At 40.7% G+C, this 25,000-nt stretch overlaps 2 protein-coding genes across 6 annotated transcripts; one reads left to right on the top strand and one right to left on the bottom strand.

The window, feature by feature from the left end:
- Nucleotides 1-4: 4 nt before the first annotated feature.
- LOC119884623 (xenotropic and polytropic retrovirus receptor 1 homolog) lies at nt 5-6,616 on the top strand (the record flags this gene model as incomplete). 2 transcript variants are annotated; one of them, XM_038695006.1, is given in 4 exon segments in its annotated part: nt 5-171; nt 259-398; nt 561-785; nt 6,055-6,616. In XM_038695006.1, coding segments are annotated over 4 exon segments (516 nt in total). In that variant the 3' UTR covers nt 6,062-6,616.
- Nucleotides 6,617-7,064: 448 nt separating this feature from the next.
- Nucleotides 7,065-23,966, bottom strand: sin3b (SIN3 transcription regulator family member B). Of its 4 annotated transcripts, none has more exons than XM_038695001.1 (19): nt 23,476-23,966; nt 22,188-22,294; nt 21,683-21,836; nt 19,999-20,364; nt 19,545-19,700; nt 18,899-19,027; nt 18,617-18,706; nt 18,315-18,433; nt 17,674-17,887; nt 17,256-17,372; nt 16,121-16,359; nt 15,244-15,427; nt 12,871-13,774; nt 11,589-11,758; nt 11,315-11,488; nt 9,728-9,820; nt 9,506-9,600; nt 8,487-8,685; nt 7,065-8,363 (listed from the first exon to the last, which is right to left on the bottom strand). In XM_038695001.1, the coding sequence occupies exons 1-19, from the start codon at nt 23,584-23,586 to the stop codon at nt 8,127-8,129; spliced, it is 3,858 nt and encodes a 1,285-aa protein (XP_038550929.1). In that variant the 5' UTR covers nt 23,587-23,966; the 3' UTR covers nt 7,065-8,126. The 4 variants fall into 4 exon arrangements, with proteins under 4 accessions (XP_038550929.1, XP_038550930.1, XP_038550932.1 ...); XM_038695002.1 differs by having other exon boundaries at nt 18,617-18,703; XM_038695004.1 differs by lacking the exon at nt 23,476-23,966 and adding an exon at nt 22,917-23,461.
- Nucleotides 23,967-25,000: the final 1,034 nt, after the last annotated feature.

The raw sequence follows: 25,000 nt of genomic DNA, 5'->3' as shown, positions 1-25,000 counted from the left end.
CCAGAGCAAGGGCATACGGACGCTGACATGTTCTTCTACCTGCTGATCGTGTTCTCCATTATCAGCTCCCTGTACACACTGATCTGGGATCTGCGCATGGACTGGGGCTTGTTCGACCGCGGAGCCGGAGAAAACACCTTCCTCAGAGAAGAAATTGTTTACCCACACAAGGTAGAGTGTGAAAGGAATCTCATGACACACACACACACACACACACACACACACACTGTTATCTGATCCTGTCCCCTCTGCATACAGGCCTACTACTACTGTGCCATAATAGAAGATGTGATCCTGCGTTTTGCCTGGACGATCCAGATCTCTCTGACCACAATGACCAAGATTCACGATATGGGCGATATCATAGCCACTGTGCTGGCTCCCCTCGAGGTCTTCAGGTGGGCCTCAGTTATATGATAACTTTGTGTTATACACAAACCTGAAGTCACACAGATGAGGTTTTCTTTCAGACCTTTGATTCCTGAAATCATTTCATAATGATTTGGCCCCCACATTTCACTGCTTACATCAGGTTCATCCTACTGACCTTCTCTCTGCAGGCGTTTTGTGTGGAACTTCTTCCGTCTGGAGAACGAGCACCTGAATAACTGTGGTGAGTTTCGTGCTGTGAGGGACATCTCGGTGGCGCCACTCAATGCCGATGACCAGACCCTGCTGGAGCAGATGATGGACCAGGAGGACGGCGTCCGGAACCGCTCGGGCAAGAAGACCTGGAAGAGGTCCTACAGCCTGTCGCTCAGACGCCCCCTGCTGTCCTCCTCACTGTAAGACATAACATGGACACTTGACTTCAGGCTCATGCACTGTCATACATTTTTATTTTAGTTAAATTTATAAACACAGAGGAGGTAGAAAAGTAGAAATTACTGTAGACAAATATCTCAAATGTTCTAAGGAATGAAAGACCTTGAAGAGATTTTTCATTTCACATCTTTGTTGGCTGCATGCCCTTTATAAAAACAACACAACAATAACATACTTTCGTTTGGAACACTAGAAACAAGCTGCTAAAAAACCTGAATAACCAAATTATATCATATAATTATGATATATTTATAAAATCCTATATATCAGAGTTGGTCAGTGATAGAATGATGTAGAAGTGTTATCATCTTATTTCCATTGCGAGATTGAGACAATTTCTGACTTTAAGAAATGTTTAACAGGAACAAAAATAACTATAACAATGACAATACAAACAATAACTATAACAATGTATAAATGCTTAACTATGTTTATCCATGGATAAGGCAAAGACAGCTGTTGTTTTACGACGTTCAAGATGCAACTATCAGTGAATTAAATAGTACAAAATAAAACAATATTAACGTACGAAATGCCAGATAATATTTCATTGTTTCGATCCTCTTTTTCTAGATCGAAAAAGGACACAAAGGTGCTAATTGAAGACACGGATGATGAGGCTTTCAGCTGAGTCCACAACGTCAGCACATGCACACACACACACGCACACACACACACACTATACTTATAAGGACCTCATTCACTAACGCGCAACCTCAACCCTTTTCCTTTATAGTTAGTTTAGTAACCCTTAACCTCAGTCTAAACCTTTAAAGCAGTGAGGACCTCAGGCTGCCCTCACTTTGGACAATTTACCTCGTCTTTACATCCTCGGTCTTTATAAGTATAGAAAAACACACACAGTAATGCAAAAACACATAGAAAACTATAAAGATGAACCTGCTGAAGCACAAGTATAGGGTAATATTGCTACAGTTGAGGGGAGAGCTGATGCCATACAGACAGACAGACATCAAGGGAAATCTTCTGCACATAACAGGAAACACAGACCACACTGCCGTGGGATTATTCTCTTCTTTTTTAAAAGGACTTTTTTAGTAACTGTTGTTTACTTTGAGGTATTTGTGTTTTGTTTTTCTTTACGTTTTCTGGATTTATTTTGCTAGGAGCTGCGTAGATAGGCTACAGATGACTGTTTACTCTACCTTTTTTAACTGCTCTAGGATCAACAGGGAGAAGACAAGCCAATCAAAAGACTTAATATGAATCAATAGAAACCTGAGGAAAGACTCGACACATCACAACATATCAAAACAAATCAACTGGTTTCAACTCGTTGATTCTTTTTATACTTCTTTTTTTTGATTGAGTTGTATTAATGTCATTCACAACCCAGGAGGCACTTGCAGGAAAAGTGCATTTAATACACAAAACATGGGGGGGGGGGACTACTTGTACACAAAAGGGATGTTTTGATTCAAACATTTCTAGTCTGTGAAGTTTATTTGTAATATATTTCATATATTTTGATGTGCACTATTACTCTATTGTAGTTGTTAAGTACTTCTACATGTGTTGTTTATACTAATGAGACAAAATTGAGCATCACGATGATTGTTAATGTATTTTATAATGTTTGGAATGTTTTTCTTGGCTGTGCCACGCTTTTAATAAGCTAACAGTTACCCCCAACCTCAAATTGGTGCAAAACTGACTTAACTAAGATACAGTATATGTCTGTGTATTGCTATTCTTTGCATTAACTACCAAAGCTTAATTTCTATGAATGTGTCAGCCGATCTGTCCGTCAAACCTGCACAAAGCTTATTTACAAAAGATTATTTTGGGCTGTTTCAGCAGGCAGGTTCTGTCTTGTTGGAAATCCCAGTAATATGAGTAGAATATGTCAAGAACAGAGTGATGGGAGGCACCGCATGTTCAGTCAAATTGTTAGTCAAACTCCTCAGTATACATGCCAGTAGTCCTCAAACTGGGAGCGTGGGGGGGCACTACTAAAATTTTATTAATCTGATTGAAGGTTACAATATCCAAACAAGAGTGCTCTGCTCTCATGCTAGCAAGGCTTTCAATATTTTAGCAAGATTTATTCAGACAGCAAAACAACATGTAAAGTACAATATGGGTTTTTCATATTGTTTTTTTTTTCAACAGGTTTTTCAGCGAAGTATGAATTTAGCAGGACGGCCTTGTGTCTGTGTCTAAAAAACACACGAGAAACGTGCACAAAGAAACATACAGCCATTGTTCAAGATAATGTAAATGCAATTAAATGAAAACTAGTTCATTTTGTTGTTAGTTTACACAAAAAGTAACAAAATTTATTTTACCTTTTAAAGTAGGGAATGACAGAAGCAGTTTGACAACCACTGGTATATTGTGAGACACTTCATATGGTTACCAGACACGAGCGCTGTTAGAAATTGAGAGGCCCATGACAAATGCTCAGTGTTTATTGAATAGCATGGATAAAAATGGTTTTAGGGCTACTTTTTGTGCCATTTGTGCGGTTTCCTCCAACAAAAAGTTAGACTGTAACCCAATGAATCGGCCTCTTTTGACTCTGGTTCACCTAATTATACTCTATTTAAACAAGAATGCACAAAAAAACAAACCATTCCATCCGCATGAGAAATAAAAAATGTTGCTACTTTTTTGACAATTGGGCGAGTTTGAGGCTCTGATTGAGCTACTTGGTTGTCAACCACTGGCAACAATGCAATCGCTCCTTCAGGGCTCTTTAACAGTAAATGTCTCTAACCTGTGACGTGTTTCAGTTCAGGCTTCACCACATTCAGCGTTCCTGTCACCAGATATGTGCTGTTTGTTTGTTTGGCTCTAATGTTCCACATTTCTTGTTCATTTTAGCACTTAAAAAAATGATTTCAAGATGTTGTGAGTTGTTAGATCAAAAGTAATCTACTAATTTTAGGACAGTTAGTAACCAGGAAAAATGTGCTGTACATCTGACGTCCACTCTTTGCCTCCTTGACTCATTTTCAAACTACCAGCTCTGAATTACAGATCTGTTGGCTGTAATTTGGAAGTGTTTTGCTGCTGCTGTTGAAGTGGCTCCCCTGGCTTTCAGAGAAAGGATGCTAACTTGAATGCTGGTGTGTGTTCAACTTTCTCTTCCTGTTCCACCCGTTCCTCCCTGTGGCTACACCGCGTCACCATCAGCCGGTCATACGACAAAGCTACAAGGCAAATGTATTACAGAAAGTCCTGTTTCTTCTACTTGTGTTTTTCCCGTAGCGGCTAAAAGACTGAAAAGCTTCTGTGTGCAATGAGCTTAATGTGAACTGGAAAGCTAGAAAGTTTAAAAAAAAAAAAACGGCTGTGTTGTACCTGTTAAAATGTAGAAGATGGGTAGCTTCCCGGTCCATTTAAATACACTGGACACATCCTATAACTGTATAGAGGCATTAAACATGACACACACACACACACACAAACCCACGTTGCCTCTCTCTCTCTCGTGTTGGAGAGCACAACACCATAGCAGATAGTTTTGTAAAAAGGCTGTTGTCTTGCCTGCATGCTGCTTTTGTTCTACATTGTACATAGATCTTAATTTATTTCACATGATGTGTATATTAGCGATCATTGTCGCTACTGTGACAACGATTTATTTCAAACGTTGACATCTTTGCTCCAAAACAAGCAGTATTTTTTAGGCGATGAGGAGCTTCTCCTTTGATTGGTCACAACCCTGCACTCCTTTTCATGTGTAAATCTGTTGACAATGTGTTTGTATAAGAATAAGGGGGGGGAATCCTGGAGATGTGATTAGTTGTATCTTGTTGGTGATTCCTTCTTATTTCAAGGCTCTGTCATATCCAAGGGTTTGTGTCCAGGGCTCGTGGAGGGAGCGGGGGCAGATGACTGTGTCCTGAAGCTGTAATACTGTTTGTACATTTGTGAATGTGCATGAAATTGTTGTGGACTTCTACATCTGTTGTTTTAAACTACCCCGCTTACAGAAGCACTTTGACATACCATAGGGCACAGGAACTGACCCCAGCCCAGAGAGGACCCACACACCACAACAAATGCCCATAAACGGATCCTAGATCTGCCTGAGCTTCTCTTGAATATCTCACAAACAGATCTGGGATCTTTAATTTGCTCACTCGAAGCATTTTTGAGACGCTTCTCTGTGAGAAAACCAAATGTTTTAGTGACCAGCGTCTGTTCACAGATGTTCATTATGTGGAACCCACTGACAAAAACAAAAAACAGGGTTATTTTGTACAGTTTGTTTGTTGAGATGATGTTGGCGATAAGCCCTGGCATCCCATTTTTCTCATGGGTGAAAATCAAAGATGATTGTTTTCACTGCTTGCTAAAACCCCCATGATGTTAAAGTGCTTGATATGTGTGCATCCCTCTCCTTCCCCCCTTCCTCTCGATGTTGTTCGTACCCTTTCTCTAATCTAGCTGAATGTGATAATACCTGTAGTTTGGTAGATGGATGTTCTACTTTGATAAGAGACAAAAAAAAAAGAATAAATTCATCGTGGCTAAATGTGATTTTAAGAGACATAAAGGAAAATGTCTTACAGTCTGAACCATCCTCCCCTGAGTCCCTTTTACAGATTAGTTTGTACATGTCGAGTGTATAACACCGTTCTATGATGGTTTTCCTGATGGTATTTGTATTTCTGTATACACTTTGGTGATCCTGTCATATCTGGGTTTTATAAACCACGATTATTTTTAAAACTCCCTCTGCCTCTAGACTCTTCTTCTTTTACTATTAAAGTTTAAACTGCTCCGACCGCTTCTAATTGTTTTAGGTTTTTTTTAGAAGCGTCTGACCTTCGTGGTGGACAAGATTCTTCGCTGAGGGTGTATCTCGGATGCAGTTCTGTGAATGAAAGTGTCGCAATGGCACATTAACACACGTGCAGAGCCCATTCCTGCAGATTACATCAAATATCAGATTATTTGCTGTGGATGACGGGGTATTTCCCTTTCCTCTTCTGCATTGGGGTTTTTAGTTCATTTGTTTGCTTTTGTGGTTTTATAAAGGGTTCTTTTGTTCTTAAGGTGCAGTATGTAACAGTGCACTTCGAAATAGATTACAACCATGTATAACCTTCAGAGTACCGTTAGTCATTACATATAAATAGATGTGCTGCCCTGTGGTGAAAAGTGATGTTGCAGTTCTTGACAAGAGTGACATTTCTGTCCAAAAACACAGGCAGGGATTAGGCATTTGATGCAATTTCTTTTCTTCATTCCCAGCAGGTAGGCGGAGTCTGACACCGTAACGTTCAGCGTGCCACTAAGGATGACTGAGTCATCCTGAAAATCATGCTTCTTGGCAGAGAGAAAGCTTCCATGAAATCGAAGGAGAACACAGTTAACTTTGTGACTAATCACCAACAAACCATCCCTCATAATCCAAAATCACAACAGCCTTTTCCCTTTTAAAACCAAGTGTGTGAGTGGAGACTGAAATCCTGTCCTTGACCTTGGAGACAGCAGTTAAAACAACCTCTCCACAAGGTCAGTTAGTGACTGTTCGAGCTTTCGATTGCATCACTCACACAAATCAAACTAATAATCTTAGTCTCCATTTGTAACCCAAATAGACGAAAAGTCCTTGAAGTGCTCAGGAAAAAAATGGAAATTTCAACATCTATAACTGCATGACAACTGCATGTGTTGAGGAAGATCATGTGATATGATTGAAAGCTCCAGAACAGCTACTAATGGACTTTGTGTCAAAAAGGGTGTCATTGTTTTCACTAAGATACTAAGAAAATTGGAACTTGGACAATTAAATGCAATCCGACCATTTTCATTACTGATTATTTTCTTAAATCAACTATTCTGTGAGTCTATAGTGTTTCAAAATTGTTCCCCCAGAACTCAAGATTTAACATCTTCATTTGTTTTTGTTCAACAGTATAAAACCCAAAGATATTCAGTTTACAGTGATTTAAAACAAACAAATCCTTACATTTCTGCTTGAACACAATCTATTAATAGTTTAGTAGTTATCAATACTTCATATTTGTCGATTAATTCATCAATCAACTAATCATTTCGGCTCTAATTTAGTTTTTGTGTATAGTGTCAGATGTCTGCCAGTTTAAAGGCTTTGGTTTCACATGCAGCCACTCCATTGATCGACTTCGCACGGTCATCAAGGTATTGCAAAACCAACATATCGATTCAGCAAGTTGATCGATGAGTCTTCTGTACGTAAAACATCTCTCAAACCAACAAACAACCTGCCAGTCAACATCTAAGAAGGTCACAACTAGGTTGTTTATTTTGTGATAACTGATACAGGATAAATGTTATACATTCTATTTTAACACTGATATTTTGCTTTAATTTTCAATGTCAGTATGCCAAAAAAAAGACAATACAAAGTAAACATTTAGTATCATGAATATGATACATAATTTGACTGCTTCACCCATATTAAATCAATTAATTTTAAGGACTCCTTGTTGCCCTGGTGATATCTTGTTTAGCTACAACACAAAAAAGGGAAAAAATACAAAAAAAAAAAAAAAACCAAAATCAAAATGCTAACATCAAGAGTTGGCTGACAACACTGTAAAGAACCACGTGATCTCAAGATGCATCAATCAACTCGTGTAGATGCATATATAAAAATCCAGGATCCCTGTTGTATATATGCACATACAGTAATATGAATTACTAGAGTTGTAGAGCCTGTACTGGGCATACAAACAGACAAAATGAAGAGAGCAGGATACACATACATACACACGTTTACCATTATCTCTCCATATAAACACGCATAAACCAACCAACAGACAGAAGGCTCTCTGGCTTTAGAAGCTAAAAACTACACTTAAAAAAAGAAAAGGAAACAGACATTCACATTTCTGAAACAAATTTCATGATCTCATAACTTCCCAACCGTCTCTGTCCACCATTCTTTTAGTGCCACCAGAGAAGCTAGAATGATGATGATAATGATGAGCTCTGTTTGTGCCGTCGTGTCCAACTTGGCCCCGTCGATCAGGGCCGAGTTCACTTTCATTGATTAACTTGACTGTCTGTGTCGGTCCATTTTTTTTCTCCCCTCCACATCATCACTCCTCTCACTCATTCACTGACTCACTGTTCACTGGTGTAAACAGTCCAGAGGCTGCACTGTGTTTCTGCCAGTTTCTTCATCCATGAGTGAAAGTGAATGAGTGAACATGTTGTGGAGGACGCTGGAGAAGTGGGACTGCAGCGGTTTATGTCTGTTTAGTGTATGAATGTCCTTTACGTCCATGCATTTACCTGTGTTTGTGTGTACTGTACGTCCATCTCTATGTGGGGCTCTACGGTGAGGCCGGGGCTTTGCTACCGCTGTAATGAACCTGGTATCTGTTCACCGTTTGCCCTTTCACCTCAGTCGACAGGCAGGTCGTCTTGCAAGGGATCATGTCCTCCTCCTCCTCACCCATTAGCCAGTTCTGCACCGAGCGTTCAGCTGAGGCCGTAACGTGATTGGCCAGCCAGCCCTGGTGCCACTTGTCGAAGCGTTCGTGCTGGCTCGCTGCCACTCGGTGCTGCGACTGTGGAGGAAGAGGAAAATGACACATGTTGATGCCCAGATTCTCCGCATCACACCTCACACTCTTATACTCTTACAACACACCACAGCGGGAGACTAATGACTGAAATTAAATGCAGCCTACCTTCCTGGCCTTGACTAGCGCTCCTCTGCGATACATGTAATCCTCAGAGTTCATGACAAACACCATCTTGTGAGTGTTGAGTTTAAATCGACAGTCCAGACTCCCGGCGTTCTCTACGCCCAGCTGGCGATGCCACTCTCTCCTGCAGCGCATCGCCTCCACCTGCCGCACCTGCCAGCGCCGAAAACGACGCAGGTTCCTACAAGAAGACATTTTATTAAACGCTGACTGAATTACAATATTTTCTGATATATTTTGAGAACTGAATGGCTTATCAGTTAGACCTCGAACATTTTTACATATGTTATCTGAGATGGCAATGGATCTGAAACAATATAACACTAAAGTCAGACTAATGTTTGAACAGAAACTTTATCAGACTATCTCAAATTCCAAGATTTTACCTGGCTCAAAAAGTTTAAAAAGTATTAAGTTAATCACCAACTATTTTGATAATCGATTAAATCACTTTGAGTCCTTCCTTTTTTAAAGAAAAATCTTCCAAATTCTCAGATTTTAGCTTCTCAAATGTCAATATGTTCTGGTTTCTTTACTCCTTTATGACAGTAAACTGAATATATTTGGGTAAAAACAAGAAGACATTTTAGGACATCACCTTGGACTTTGGGAAACATTCAACATTTCTTGCAATTTTCTGGACCAACTAATCAGGAAAATTGACAGATTTATTGATTATTAAAATAATTGTTAGTTGCAGACCTAGTAGAGAATTGCATAGAGAAATGAAATCATGAATTCCTGCACACCGTCAGCACTAAGTTCGCTGAATGAACATTTAGTCATACAAACACTGCATTTTCAGTAAACTAGAAAAGTGTGGAAATTCAAACTCTCTTGTCTGTTGTACTAGATGCTGTGTACTAAAAAACAAGTGGGGAAGCAGCAGAAGTTGGAGAGAGCGATCGCGAGCTAAACAAGATGGGTGGCATTAGGATCTGTATGTGTGCAGCTTAAAGTGTAAACTTCTAAAAATCTGATGTTTAGAAATAATGTTCTACCTGGGCAGAAATACAGGTTTGAAGAAATAGCCCTCTGCTTGAGAACACAGACTGGACTCTGTTCCCACAAACTGCTCCATGTAGCTCGACAGGCACTGAGGGAGAAGACGGCAAAGACATTAAGAACTGTAAAGCAAGATCCATTAAGATGAATACATATTTAACTATATCTTATTATTTATAGGACGTGTGTAGAGAGAGGGTTTGTAAATGTGTGTTTACCTGGACATCTAACGGGTCATCAGCCTGAGCCTCCTCAGTGTCCAGCAGCTCAATGGTCATCGTCACATGACCCTTGTTTTGGATAAACATCACCTGATGACACAGAATGCAAACAAACATAAGTAAAATCAACACAACAGGGATTAAAGCTGTTGAAAACTCTTTAGCAGGCTTTGTACAAGAGAAAAGGACCTGACAGTTATGGCAGCTGATCCAATCATTTGTACATGAATGTAGGAGAATGTCCAAATTAAGCCCTGGTCATAACCAGTGTTGGGGAGTCACTAGTTACATGTAATTTAGTTAGGGGGGGGGGGGGGGGGGTGTAATTAAATTACAGTTACTTATGAAAATGTTCATGATTACATCTGAATATTTTCTGTAAAAAGCTAGCAGCTGTTGAATAATATTCATTTTGTTGCTTTGCATGTTTTTTATGTGCACAAATTGTTTTCTTTTGTTATTTCCAGCCACAGCTGGAAGTAAAATGTGATCCTATTCCGGTGCTTGAATGGTTGGTATGTTTGAATTTGCAGCGCCACCTGTCTGTCAGTTAAACTGTCTCTCAAGCTTTTAAAATGGTTCCATCCATCGTCAACCGCTTATCGCAGGGGGTCCCAGCTTACATCGGGCGAAAGGCGGGGTACATCCTGGACACAGACAACCAACCACTCACACTCAAATCCACACCTAAGGACAATTTTAGATACACCAATTAACCTAGCCTGCATGTCTTTGGATGGTGGGAGAAAGCCGGAGTACCCGGAGAGAGCCCACGTGGCCACGGGGAGAACACTCCACACAGAAAGGCCGGGGCAACCAGGGTTTGAACCCAACCCAAGGCAACAGTGCTAACCACTGTACCACCGCGCCGCCCTCTTCTAAAATGGTTAAGAGTTGAAAACAGTTGTTAGAAATTTAGAAAAGTAATTAAATGTAATAAGTTACATTACTTTGATAAAGTAATTGAAATAGTTACACTACTAGTGCATTTTAAATAGTGTGACTTTCCAAAGTAATCTTCCCAACACTGGTCATAACATAGAAGGTAAAACTGCAACTAACTACGCCCATCTCATAGATTAAGAAAATTTGTTTTAAAAGAAAATGATAAATTTTTAGTGAAGCAGCTCTCTGGTCATTATCCCTAAAACACCATATACAAAAAATAGTGAAGTGCTTTTGTGGCACATTTAATGTTAAATTTGAAGTGAAGTCAAAGAACAAGTGTACAACGGCATATTTCCACTTCAGCAGAAAGAGTTTCACTTCTTCAAACTAGGGACTGCATTTTAAGCAAAAATACTATTTGATAGTCACTAGGAACTATTCGCCCGTTCTTCGAAGATTGCCAGGCTGCAACCTGAGCGTCTAGCCCATCTCACTGCGCTGTAGCCAAACTGAATGTGCCACATACTTGTTTTAACGTCAAAAAGGAAAATATATTTTTCCATCACATAAACTTTGATTTGTTATAATTTAACAACTATTCAAAAACCGTGACCCATCCCTACTTCAAACAGCAGCAAAATGCCCAGGCCAAATACAGGTCTGCCAGTACTACATTCACCAGGACGTGGTGCTCACCTTGAAGCAGTTCTCCTCAGCCATGACTCTCTCAGATTTCCACTGGTAGCTGGTCTCCCAGGCTGCTCTAACACACTGCGAGGACAGGTTTCCCCCTGCTGCCCCCCTCTTCCTCTCAGCCAGGTAAAGATCAACCACCTGCAGACAAACCTCGTCGCTCACTAGGTGCTGCAGCTGAAGTCAAAGAAAGCAGGGATTAGAAAATGACACTTAAATGTCGTACATGTCTTTGTTGTCAGATACACGCTCTCTGTGTGACGTAAACCCTGTTTACCTGCCGGATGATGTTGTGGATGACCTTGTCAATGGTAAAGCCGATGTAGGCGTGGATTGTGAACATCTCTCTCAGCGTGTCTTCATACTGTGTGGAGTCCAGGTTGCCATCCAGCAGGCTGCGCACCATATCCAAGAAGGCTGGGTAGTACTCCTCTAGCTCCACCTCACCTGTGGAAGCAAAGGCACATCCGTTACAACAGCAGGTCACTATGATATCAGTAAGTCATTTGTGTGGAGACGAGCGTCATGGTGGATCAGTTTTACAACAGGAAGGCTTGAGCAGAATTTGGACACCCTGTCTTTGCTGCTAGTATGAACAAAATACTGAAGTTTAAAATTTTCAACCAAAAGCACCATTTTAATAGGGTGAGTCAGAGCGGGTTTTATTTATTCAAACTGTCACCTGATATGTTATGTATATTTGTGCTGCTCTGTGGTAGAACTGCAACGATTGGTCAATTAATGAACTGAAAGAAATCAATTACTATTTTGATTATTAAGTAATCTTTCAAGTCATTTTTCAAGCAAAAATACCAAATATTGAGATTTTTTTCTTGGTTTTAAAGTAGAGTAAATTTTTGGTGTTTTGGATGTTGGTCAAAATAAACAAGACATTCAATGACGTCACCTTGTGCTTTATGATGTCTAATCGATAATGTTTAATATATGATAAATGGAGAAGGTAAATCAAGCAGATAAATTGATAAAAATAATCATTAGTTGCTTTAAGTGATATAAAAAAGCATGACTAGTTGTCCATGACAGTTTTTACCTGGAGGTTTACAAAATTCATCTTAAATTTATTGTTTTACAAAAAAAATAAATACATTTATTCCAACAATATAGCGTCTGTAACTACACCCAGCTTATAACTAGGGTCAGTCCAATAAAAACCCACTCAATATAGTTCAATACAGTATATCTGTTTTATTTAGTTTCTTGCTGCTTCACACGCTGGTAAGGCAAATAAAAGAATAGCATCAGTGTTTAATCACATCTGGACTATTATTCACTTTATCGTGTAGTATGTATATGACTCCTCACATCATTAAGTGTGATGACATCAGAAACAGTTTGATTTAAATGCACTTTCTAGTTCAGCGATCATTAATTAATTCATCTCCCAGATGAGGTAATACGTATATTACAGCTCTTGAACATAGTTCAGCAAAACACAGCCTCCTACACTTGAGTGTATTTGACCTGTTTGAGTCAGATATGACAGCTGGTTGAACAAACTCAAATTAAATACTTGCTAACCAACCAGTAGCTGAACTTACTGGGCTGTTTGAGGCGGAGCTCCATGGCGAGGTCACATGCTTTTTCTCTCCTTCCCTCTGCCATCAGCAGCCTCTCCCTGCTCTGCTCAGCTCGGTGCTCCAGCAGCTGCCGCTCTGCCTGTCGGTAAACCCGCAGCAGCCGCGAACACAGCGTCTGGTGCAGCCGCAGGAAGAAATACCAGTTGTTGTTGACGAAGAAAAGGTTGTAGACGCCGTCCAGCTCCTTCTGGTGCTCTGCTTCGGGGTCGCGCAGGTCCACCTTCTCCCCGGGTGCACTTGAGCCAATCTCCATAGGTGTAGATCCAGGGGTGGACGCGGCAGTGCCTCCAGGCTGGCTCGAGGTGGTGGAGGCCTCTGTGTCTGCAGGTTGGGATGGGCTGCAGCGCCTCCGCCTGGACTCCCCGTTAAGCTGCTGCTGCTGCTGCTGCTGCTGTTGGGGTTGGGACTGGGCCTGTAATTGGGCAGGTTGGGGTAGAGACTGACTACCCGTGGCTGCTGCTACTCCTGATGCATTATTGGAATTACCATTTCCTCCTCCTCCTCCTCCTGGTGCTGCTGCTGCTGCCGCCGCTACTGCCACTCCACCTCCTACTCCTCCTCTCTCTCCCCCATCCTCAGGCTCAACCTCCTCATCTGTCCATTCTTCAGTATCACTGAGCTCGCCGCGACGGGTGAAATACAGGTCGGGCACAAAGTGCTGGATGATGCGCTTGATGTGGTCCTTGTCGTCTTTGTGGATGGTGGGCTGACGTTTGACGTGGTAGATGATGAGCGAGGCAGCGTCCTCCAGGATCTGCTTGTCCTCATACGTAAACACCATGTGGGGCTCGCTAGATGAGGCTGCACCAGAGCCGTTACGACCCTGCTGGCCAACTCCGCCCTCTTCTGTGCTCTGCTCCTGACGCTGAGATGCAGAGAAAAAACTGATTAGTGCACGAAACATCAGAAAGATGCACTGTGACAAATCATGGGCCTTAATGGGTTTCATTGATCTCAGTGAAATTAACCTTCCTGTATAAAATATAAAGAAAAAATGTACACACAATACACAAAGGATCAGTGGTGGATTGTAACTAAGTACATTTACTTAAGTACAATTTAAAAGGGAACTTGTACTTCCATTTTATACTGCTTTATTAATTCTACTCCACCACATTTAAGGGCAAAGAAATTTATCTGATGGCATGAATGGAGTTTTCGTTTCATTGCTTTATGAAGTTAATTTAGAAAAATGTTTGGAACACTTTTAAATAAATGGATCTAATTTTTGAAGTGATGACAAGTTTTTTAAAGTGAGGGGGAACAGCCCGTGTCCTCTAATGTGGAAACGCCGACACACAGCCGAGCTGAAAGAATAAGGCTAAGGATATTTTCGTACAACTCATAAGAACACATCAAATCAACGCAGTATTATAGACTATGTCTGTTCATTTAGGCATTCACACTATCTGTGAATTTCTGTCTCCCTGCATGTGTCAGCTGCAGGCATGCTACTGTCGTATTTCTGTAGTGTTACAGTTTAACCCTCGTTTGTACAATATGACGCACTGCTGACAGTGGACTTGTTCATGTCTGTGATTGGTCATCTGCTGCTAACACCACCTCTTTTATGTGAACGCGCTCACGGCTGGATTGGGAAACCCTGGGAAGATTTACCGAGTTGATAACCAGCTTCGTGGTACCGCTTATCCCGATCGCGATTGTTAGAGTTAGTTAAGCCAGATAACAAAAACATATCCTGGGTATGTTGAACTCGCTTCGTGGTACAGGCCCCAGGTCCATTTATTCGCTTTCTTGTTCCTGAGCTTTTGACCATTAACGCATGATCCTCATCAACAGACTGAGTACAACCATGAACTGTAGATAATCAAACGTTCTGATAGATTCTTGTGATTGAGTCTTGAGATGAGATTGTTATGTCAACTGCTGTTTCCAGGGTTGACATTTAAGTCAACGTTGATCAACACCTAAAATTACACGGAAATTGAGCAAGCTCAGTCTGCCCGTGTTATGAAGGTCCTGGAGTAAAGGTCAAGAATGAATGGTCAAACTCAACAATACAAAGAGTACAGAAACTAAAACTGAAGAAAGAAAAGAGTAATTTGCTTACTGGTATTTACTTACTGGATATCAACTCACCCAATCATCACACACCAATTATTTTGTTGTTCATTAAGAGATAAAAAGGGGTTCAAATTGCTCATTAACAGTTCAATATGTGAACAATTGTATTGCATCTTAAGTGTTCCGGTGTGGCTCTACACAACCTGGCCCAAATATTTTACAGAAATGTAATTAGACACCCCGCACCTCATTATCTTTTCACATTATGAAAGCTCATGTTAGGATGGCAGACAGCAAGAAAGTTCCTACCTCATCGTAGACACTCTCAATCTCATTGAGAAGACTTTTTGACCGCAGGGCCTTCATGTCGTTCTGTTTGAAGTTGACTCCTTGGTGGTCGAGGGACTTCAGGTAAGCCTTCTCGTACTGCTCCCTCCATATCTTATTGAAACCCTGCTGGGCCTCTCTCCACTCCTCCTCTTTCGCTTTCAACCTATGAGGAGGAGGACATGCCTTCAATGTAGATACTTCACATACACAACCACATATCAATATGCTACATTAACATGTCTGTCAGTGAAGATGCTTGTATCTGTGGAAGGGATCATATCAGTTTTTCAGGATGCATCCTGTATTTGGAAATCTTTCCAAGTGTGTACGAACAGTAAACTAAATACACAAAAACGCAGCTGCTGCTGGTATGGTTCACTGCTTGTTGATACAAGGATCTTACTCATACATACATCAACATTTCCATCATACTGTCACTTAGTTAAACCTCCGTGCTGGTACTGTAAATGAAATGAGCTGTCTAATTGCAAGCTACAATCTTCTTTTCATATTCACAATGTTGATCTTGTTGTGTCAACACAACATATGTTGAATTTTATTGAATAACAGACCATAATAGTAATGCATGCACATCAAGATCACAACACAATTACATTTTATTTATATAGCGCCTATTCATAACAGTTATCTCACTGCACTTTTCATACAGAGCAGGTCTAGGTACTCTTTGTGATTTTATTATCCCCAACAATTCCAAGCAAGCACTTGGCAAGGAAAAACTCCTTTTTACCAGAGCAGAACTGTGACTCAGAGTGGGCGGCCATTTGCCTCAACAAGTGCAGCCACTGAATTTCTTCTATGAAACTTAAATTTGAAATTAAAAGACAGTTCTGACCTCTTCAGCACCACAGGCACAGCGGTAGCAGGACTCCTCTTCAGTCCCTCAATGATCTCAGGGGCTTTGTCACCATATATACGATACACAGCACGGCGCTGGATGACCTCAGAGGTCCCGCCAAGACAGTCGTCTAATCTGAACCGGTCCTGGTCCTCGGGTGAAAGACGGGAGAGCTTCTTCTGGACGCTCTCTAGCACCCTGATGGTGGCCAGGTTTGTTTCCAGAACTACATCCAACTGTATGTGGAGAGGTACAGACATCAGGCATGGAGCTTTTAGAAGGCAGCCATCAATAGTACAGTACGGTGCCAAGTACTCTTATGTTCTAAAGCATCATTTGGTATTTTTAAACCTAGGCCCCTTTTTCCACATATTTTGGTGTTGGTACAAAAGGTTTTGGGATCTGTGCAGTAGATGGATTCATCTGGCAGCCTCAAAACCAGCTTGCAGTGGCTGCAACGTATTCCTTCGGGGCAATCGTGAAAAATTACGTCCACAAAATACAAGGTGCATCATCAAGGTGTCCGACAACATCATGTAATAGGATCCCCACAAATGACTCCTGGTGACACCCTTTATTTTTAAACAGAAAACAGAAGTCTCTCTCAAGGACAATTCTCGCTCTGAAATGTCGTGAGAAGCGAGCTATTGCAGGAATTTGTTACTTATGGTAGTATGACTATTTCCTAACGTTACTCCAACACAACAAACTCCTCTCTCCAACTCTGACTCACATTTCCACTACCATGTTCCTGCAACAACTCGTGTGAGATATCAGAGCAAGAATTGTCCTTGAGCGAGACTTCTGTTTCTTGTTAAAAGCATATTATTATTTTGACGGGGGCAATTGCCCTGAAGGAATACATTGTAGCCACTGCAGCCAGTTCACAGCTGAAGCCATCTACTGAACGGATTCCAAACCTTTTTTTGTACCTACGTGTCATTTCAACAAATTATGTTAAAATAGGCACCAGGATTAAAAATACTGAAATTATCCTTTAAAAGCTTTTTATCGACACTTTTAGGGACCAAAAAAAAAAAAAGAAAAACATATTGAATAAGTTGTGATGTTTATGCAAACCCCCCTGTTCTACAAGAAGGGTAAATAGAAATCACTTTTAGGATGTACGTACCTCAAATCTTTCATCCTCGCAGCGATGCAGCTGTTCCTCATAAGGAGTCTTCTTTGAGCTGACGAAGGTAGAGTCCTCTGACCAGGAGGGGAATGATACCCAGGTGTCGTTCAACACCTACACACATACAGACAATTGGAAAACAACCAATATGGAATGACATACTATTCTCTCATTTACTACAATTATACTGGAGACCTCAGCAGTATACAAGCAAAGGCAGAGAAGAAGAAGACTGCTAGCAAGTAAACAATGCAGGTTTTAAACCTCTAAGAAAAGTCTGCTTTGCGAATGTTATGAGGAAGTTAATCAATTCAACACACAATGCATCTTGGCGAGTGTAAGCAAAAAGTTTGTTTGCAAGAAATCTCCACATTGATCTAGTGACAACACGTAAGGAAAGTGGAAGTGGGTGTACCTCCTTGCATAGGGCAGTGCGCCCGCTGCATTTAGGCTGCTGGTAGGTCTTGGGCAGTGCTCTGTAGCTGGACCCCAGGCGCTTGCAGGAGGCATAATCCACCTCCCTGCCCCCTCCCCCCTCCATGTAGCGATCCGACAGCCCTGACACTGCATGAGAGAGCTCTTTGTCCCCCAGAAATGACTTGAACTGTGTGTACAGTTCGGGAAACTTCCTGGAAGGAGATGGATGAAATCATGAATGACAGATAACTTAGGAGAACAGCTGAGCACAAAACAAATTACCCATCAGAATAATCCTACCAATGAGAATGTGAATAAATGTCTGCATTATAACATAGTTTTATTTCTTTTGCCAGTAAGGTTCAGAATTGTTAAGATCATAATGCTATCAAATATGAAACTTATCAGTACCACTCACATTTACCTTTAAACATTATTCAATTGTCCTGAAAGTCTTTTATAAATGTCAACACTGTTAACAGTTATTGCCCTTCCCTGCAGTAATACCAGAGTGCCTCTTCTACACCTTCTGTCAGCTCCCTGCAGCTACTGTATCCATTCATTTGTGCATCCATTTTTCTGATTCCATCTAGCCATTTCACACATTTGTTCAGTTCAATCATCTTTCCATCCACTCACCCCAGGAAAGGAGTGACTAGCTGTAGCAGCTCCGCTCCAGAAACTACTTCCTGGTTAAACAAGGCAATGCAGCGCAGGAAGTTCTCATACACTTCCTGGCTTTTAAACAGACGGCGAACCTGAATGATGTGCGGGTTGACAGGGAAATCAGACCAATTACATTATCAAAGAAAACACTGTTTGAAAAAGCAAAGACAGCAATAGAGAAATGTGGGTTAAAGGAAGGAAGAACAGTGGCTCAAAAGAAAAGTATGAACCATGGAAGAAGGAAATCATTACTGCCATGGAAAATGATGCCTCACCTTATCAAAGAAGGAGAATTCTCTTAAGACTCCATGTTTGCCAACTGAAGCAAAGGACTGATCTTTGGTACAGGAATACTTCATTTTCTTCTAAATAAAAAATAAATCAATGCTTAATGGTCTTTACATTTAAACATTAGGGATTAAAGTTATTGTAGTCTCAGCTTTTGGATTGCTACTTTAGGAACAATGCAAAGAGTTACTGAACCTTTTAGAGATCAAGGACATGTATACGTACAGTGGCACATTGCCTGAGGCAGTAATTCTAAATTGAGAGTTTACCTTGAGCAGTGGGGATATGTGCTGCAGTAGGATGGGCCTGGGCCTCTTTTTGTTCTGTTTGGTTATCATATCGTCTTCCTCCGGCCTTTTCAGCTGCTCTTTCCCCCCCGTCAATGAGCTACCTGTGAACTAAGGGAAGGAATCGCACAGGCAATTAAAATACCTTGTTTTGTTCAACCAACAATCCAGAAGCTAAAAATCTTGAATTTAATTTCATAGAAAACACAGCAAATATTCACCGTTGAGAAGCACAATTTTTAATGTGCCAATTTTTTTGGTAAATCTATGAAAATAGTAAATAACAATATTCCGTCAATCAACTAATTGATTAATTGACTAATCTACTAAATTGCTTCAGTTTTACTTTGGACTTGCACTTTCAATTACTGTATTCAAAGCACTTTTGTAATACATTGCATACTATTATGAATATACATGACACTTACAAAAATAACAAATTTCATTAGCAATTCAGTTGTAATATGTCTTTAAAAAACACTGACAAGAATGAGGAATAACAACAGAATAAAATGTTTTTTGTGAAGAGACAGACAGAGATGTTGTGTGCATCAACCTTTTTTGATTTAGTACATTTTGAAATTGCAACATTTTTATTTATTAATCTGTCTACTGCTGCTTTACTGACCAATGATCTCTTGGCATCAGGCAGGAATTGTCCAAACTCAGCCAGCAGGTCTTCCTGCCCCTTGAACAGACTGGCAACTTTCGAAAACACCTCATCTTCTGTCATCCCACTGCTTCCTCGGCTTCCTCGACTCTCCTTCACCTCCAGCTGCTCCTTCTGAGGGGCGATGGGAAAAAATGGGTGATCAGAAGTGAGGAATCAAACTTTAGCAGATCCACATTGAAATTCTCTGACTACACATGGTCAATACTCATTGTGAAGGAGATACAAACACCATCACTGTCCCCCAAGGGACCGACTTTAACCCTTCAACTATCTTATTTAAAATGCTTTGCTAAAATCCCTGCGAGGACAATCAAAATATTTGAGGCAGAACAGGAGGAATGTCATTGCCTATATTATAATATGCAACTAAAAAGGCAACTTAAATCACCACCTATTATCTCTACAGTACCTGATACGTGTGAAGAATCTCTAGAAAGGCTCTGTAGATCTCAGGGTGGTCCAGGAAACGGTTTTTAATCTTATTGACATAACTGATGGCACTGTCAAACTCTACAGGGCTCGTCTCTGAGGCAGGTGGGGATACAGACGAGGTGGTGGCCTGATTCTGGCTCTCTTTGCTATTCAGGGGAAGAGAAAGCTTGCTGGGAGGCTCTGGAGGTGCTGCTGGGGTTGAGGCAGATGGGGACTCTGATGAGGCCACCTTGACTTCAGTGGTCTGGGCAGGCCCAGCTTCAGTTTGGGCGGCAGAGGCACTACTTGAAGTTGCGGTCACTGCAGAGGTGGTGAGGCTCTTCCCCTGCTGCCCTGGTGATACCTGGACAGATGAGTGACAGCATAAGAAGTTAAAGCTGGATGATTAGGTGCATTAATTGAACTACTTCAAATTAAAAAAGGTTCTGCATGTAAGATTCTGAACATAATATAACAGCAAACAACTAACTGCTATCTAAACATATAGTGGGGTAATGGCCTCAGCAGAGAATGACATTATACTCCCTCTGTGCGAGTTGTTATGCGAGCTTCTTTGTTCTTTTTTTTGGCAGCCGGTCTAGCCATATGTGCACGCGAGTTTTGGTCCGAGATGCTGGTGACCTAGTGCAACATTTAGTGGAAGTGAATGTTGCCTTTTTTAGTACTCTTAAGACTTTGGGGGGAAATATTTGCCAGTTAACGCCAACCCAAATGGTGTATAAAATTTAGAGGCAAGTTATTTGAAAACATTGTGCATATATTGTGTCTACCGTACTTAAGTAACATCACATTTATATTAAGTGAAATATATACATGCAAAATTGCATTTTAAATGACTGCATTATTACATTAAAATGGAAAATCAATACAGGAGAAACAACATCTTATTAACAAACACATACATCAGAACCGTTTTTAGTGAAAAATTCTAAAAAAAACACATCTGTCAAAAAATGGTTTTATACAAATCTCAAGTAATCTCGTGTCGCTCCAACAAATTTCTTAGTCGAGCCGTCCACTTTCCAAATAAGAAAATCTCTCACAGAAGAAAACATCATTGGCATTTGGTGCTTAAGAGAGGAATGTTCTTTAGGCAGCAAAGGTATATTAAAATCCTTGCTTTAGTCTGGCATCTTGGTCTATCTTAGAGTGACTAAAGAACATTTATTTCTTTGACTATTTTTTAACCTTCAAGAGCTCCTTAAAGTCACCTGGACTTACTTACTGTGTGTGAAACTGACGAATCAGAAACTTGTTTTTAAAATCATACCACATGTGAACTGAATTGAAACTGAATCTGAGCTGAAGCAAATCAAGTCGAAACAGTTTTGAATCACGGTGCACCAAAACATCACAAACTTAGTCTTTTTTATATCAAACTGTAAAAAATTTAAATCAGTTTGTCTAAGCGAGATACCCACCTGTTGTGATGCATTTCTATACACATTACATTGATCAGTTTATTAGGTACACCTAGCTAAAAACTAATGCAGTCTAATAAAACAGTATATAGTATAAAAGAAAAAGTTCTGCGGGCTTCAAGCATCCAGTACACTGTGAGTGTGTTACGATACACCTCTTGAAAGTGTCATAGGTTTGAAGATAAACAAATTACTCGTTTTGGGAGTATGTCAACTTCAACTGTGAGGACAGTCTCTCACCTGTGTGGAGAAGGGAGATTGGAGGAAGGCCATCCCGTTCTTGGGGACCTCTATCCGATACCCCGGTGGCAGGAAGGCATTGAACCCCAAGACTAGATCTGGGTGTCCGTGGAAGAGTTGTGACACGCGGTTTATCACCCCCGGTGTGTCGATGCTATTCAAGGGAACAGGCAGACACAGAAATATTAGTGGTGTGAATGACAGAGGCAAATAAAGATTAGCTTCCTCTCCTACATGCTGCATGTACTCAAAAAGACTGTTGCGGTTTAGTTTAGAGCAAAACACACTTGAATCACAATAACATTTCCAAGAGACTATAAACCGCTGGATAATTAGAGTAGTACTACAAGCAGTTTCTTCCTTACTGAAAGATGACTTAAAAATATGTTGTTGATCCCTGCGCGTCCACACACAAGCTCCGCCATTCAGAATGTCTTATGTCTGCATTAATAATCATCTCATCAAAAATGTATTTCTATAACTGAGTAACTTCTTGCATAAATACCTTTGAGACTTGAACTCTTTCATGATGTCAAGAAATTTGTTGTATATGCCAGGATCGTTTGCAAAACGAATTTTGACTTGGTCCAGATATGACAAGGCATCTTCCACCTAAGCAAAGAGAGGAGAAAAAACAAAAAGCAATGCAGCACAGTCGGTCTCACTTGGACCTGGGGATAAGCTTTTTGACAATCGTCCTGTTGGTGAAGTAGGATCTTACAGAGATGTTAGTTAAAAAAAAAAAAAAAGCTTGGACGTTTTTAACATGGCTTGTCTACATAGCAATGCTCCATTGTGCCTTATCAATAATTGTATATAGTGACATGTCCTATCAAATTGCAAGTGTAAAAACCCAGATATCTGTATTGCAGAATTTGCTTAATGCGGGTATTTTTAGACTTGAAGTTACAGAAGAAGATCATGTTTGCTTTCCTCATTGTCAACTGAAGTGCTCTATCAACAAACGTACTAGTTAGCTGTACAAGCTGTACAAGTAACCGTTAAATAAATAAATAAATAAATGGACGAATACAAGAAAACCCCGAGCAGCTTTTGTTCACTGGACCTCGGCTTTCTTTATTTACAGCATTCAAGGTTAAGCTTACGTTACGGTAAAAATACGTGTTCACACAAAGCATTATCACAAACAGTCCACATCTGAAGAGGGTTGTTGTAGCTAACGTTAGCCAACAGCCAGTCAACTGACGATAATAATAACTCCACGAACACTTACCTACCCACATACACATTTATACAATACGTTTAGTCACCGCTGCTCCCTAACCAACAACGTCGTGTTGGCAAAAAAACAAGCATGATAATAGTCAAACACTGCGATAACAAAGAAATGTGTAATGAAGCTGCTAATCAGCTGAAATAGCCGTTCTTGGCTAGCCTGGCTCACGTCCTCCACTTTGTTCAGGGTGGCTGAAAAAACGAACAAGGAGGAACTTCCCACAACCGAGGTTTGAGTTAACGTTTGCTCACACAGTGGCTGTTATTGACACCGTAAATAAGAAACTACCTCTTAACTGTGTCACTCGACTGTCACTCAGACATTCATTAATGAAATACAGCTTCCACGTCTAACCTTAAATGTGCATGTTCGGCTGTTTAGCAATGAATTACTTTTAATAGGCCAGCGAGCTAACTAACGCTAGCCAGCCGATCCTTTTTACTCTCGACATTAGAGGAGAAAGAGGAAAGCCTCAAATCCAATGCAATGATCCGACGAACAAAATGGTTCTGACTCTGAGGGACTTTTCCCCTTGTCGTGTCCGTTGTCTTCTTACCTTCAGCTTCTGGAAGTGCTGCTGCTGCACTTGCTTTTGTGTTATAACGAAAGGCTTGTCTTGAATTTGGTTTATTTGCTTCGCGGCGCTGTGAGCCTGAATCTTCGCCATTATCCCGGCGACAGGAGGGCTCGGGAGCCTCTACCACAACTTGAGAGGGAAAGCTTCGGTGTTACCTCCAGTTGTTGGCTAGCCGACAAACCTTCCTCTCGGTCGGGAAGCCAGCCTGCCAGCGAGCAACCCTACTTTGCCTGGCTGGACAGCGCAAAAAAAGGGGGACGGGAGATCCAGCAGAGTGGAGGGTGATGACAGACAAGCTGCTACTCGCTGCGACTTTGATTAAACATCACCATCGATTTAAACAAGCTCAGGCAAGAAGCGTCGGGAAATAAGCTAATGGACAATGGTTGCCGTTTATCGTATTTAAAATAACTATTGCCTGTCTCTTTAAATTCGGCGGCAGCGGTCTGTCTTGGCGTCCGGAAGCCAGAGTAGGAGTGAAAAATTGAAAAAAAAAAAAAAGAAGAGTGAAAAATTGAACTGCGCAGCCGCAGCGGTGGGAGGAGTTGAGTTCACAATAATCAGCTTGCTCCTTCACTGCTACAAAGGAACAATGTTAGTCCATGCGAAGCGATAGCTACATAGTTCACTGTACTCACAACTACACGATCAATCACAGACAGGGTACTGGCTGTGAGACGGATCAATACTGTGCTATTGATTGATTTCTACATTGCATTCAGAGGGCATATGAGCAAAAACGCAGCACTGGTTGAACGAGTTCAATACAAGAGAAAGAGGCAGCTTTCAACAACTTTTATTGTACGTTTGAATGCATTTTAAGGAAGACAGGGACAAATAATATAATTAAAATTATTTATTAGTGACTGACTTTCACATGGTAAAACAAAATGCTGGTTAAAGGACAGTGTGATTGAGTTATAACCATTTTCTAACTACTGTAGCGTGGTCAATCTGCCACTGAAAGGTGCTGTAAAGGATCTTCTTTATGTTTTTAAACTATGAGGTGTCCTCTTAAGAGGCTTTGGCAGCAAGTCTCCATCTTTGTAGCCATTGTTGAAAAGTCAGTCCTCCTTTACTGACCTCAGGTAGGACATGCTGGGCAGGCCTCTCCCACCTAAATATATGAACACACACAAGACAGTAACAAGTTAACCAGCAAAGGAGACCCTTAGCTTCTGACTGAAGGTATAAATCCAAAACAATACGGTCCACTGTTATGCACCAGACAAATAAAAATGTGCTTTATTTTCTAGTTTATAATTACAATTTGCTCAGAATCATTTAACAATTAAATTAAAGGTAAAACAATAACACCATATATTCATAATGTGTCAATCATATTTAAGTACATATGGCAAAAAACACAAGTAAATCAGACAATCAGGTAGGCAGAGTTCCTAGCTCCTCTGTAGCTACACCATATTTGACATGTGACTACAAATAGGTAGATGTTTATTATGTAAATAAATGGTTATAAAATCCAACAGTTATATGTGTTACA

This window comes from Micropterus salmoides, unplaced genomic scaffold, assembly GCF_014851395.1.
Source record: "Micropterus salmoides isolate LMB-PRFRI ecotype aquatic unplaced genomic scaffold, ASM1485139v1 Ms_hic_scaffold_3593, whole genome shotgun sequence".
Taxonomy (NCBI): Eukaryota; Metazoa; Chordata; class Actinopteri; order Centrarchiformes; family Centrarchidae; genus Micropterus; species Micropterus salmoides.
Note: the sequence above shows the minus strand (reverse complement) of the source record. Positions and strands in the feature narration are given on the sequence as shown.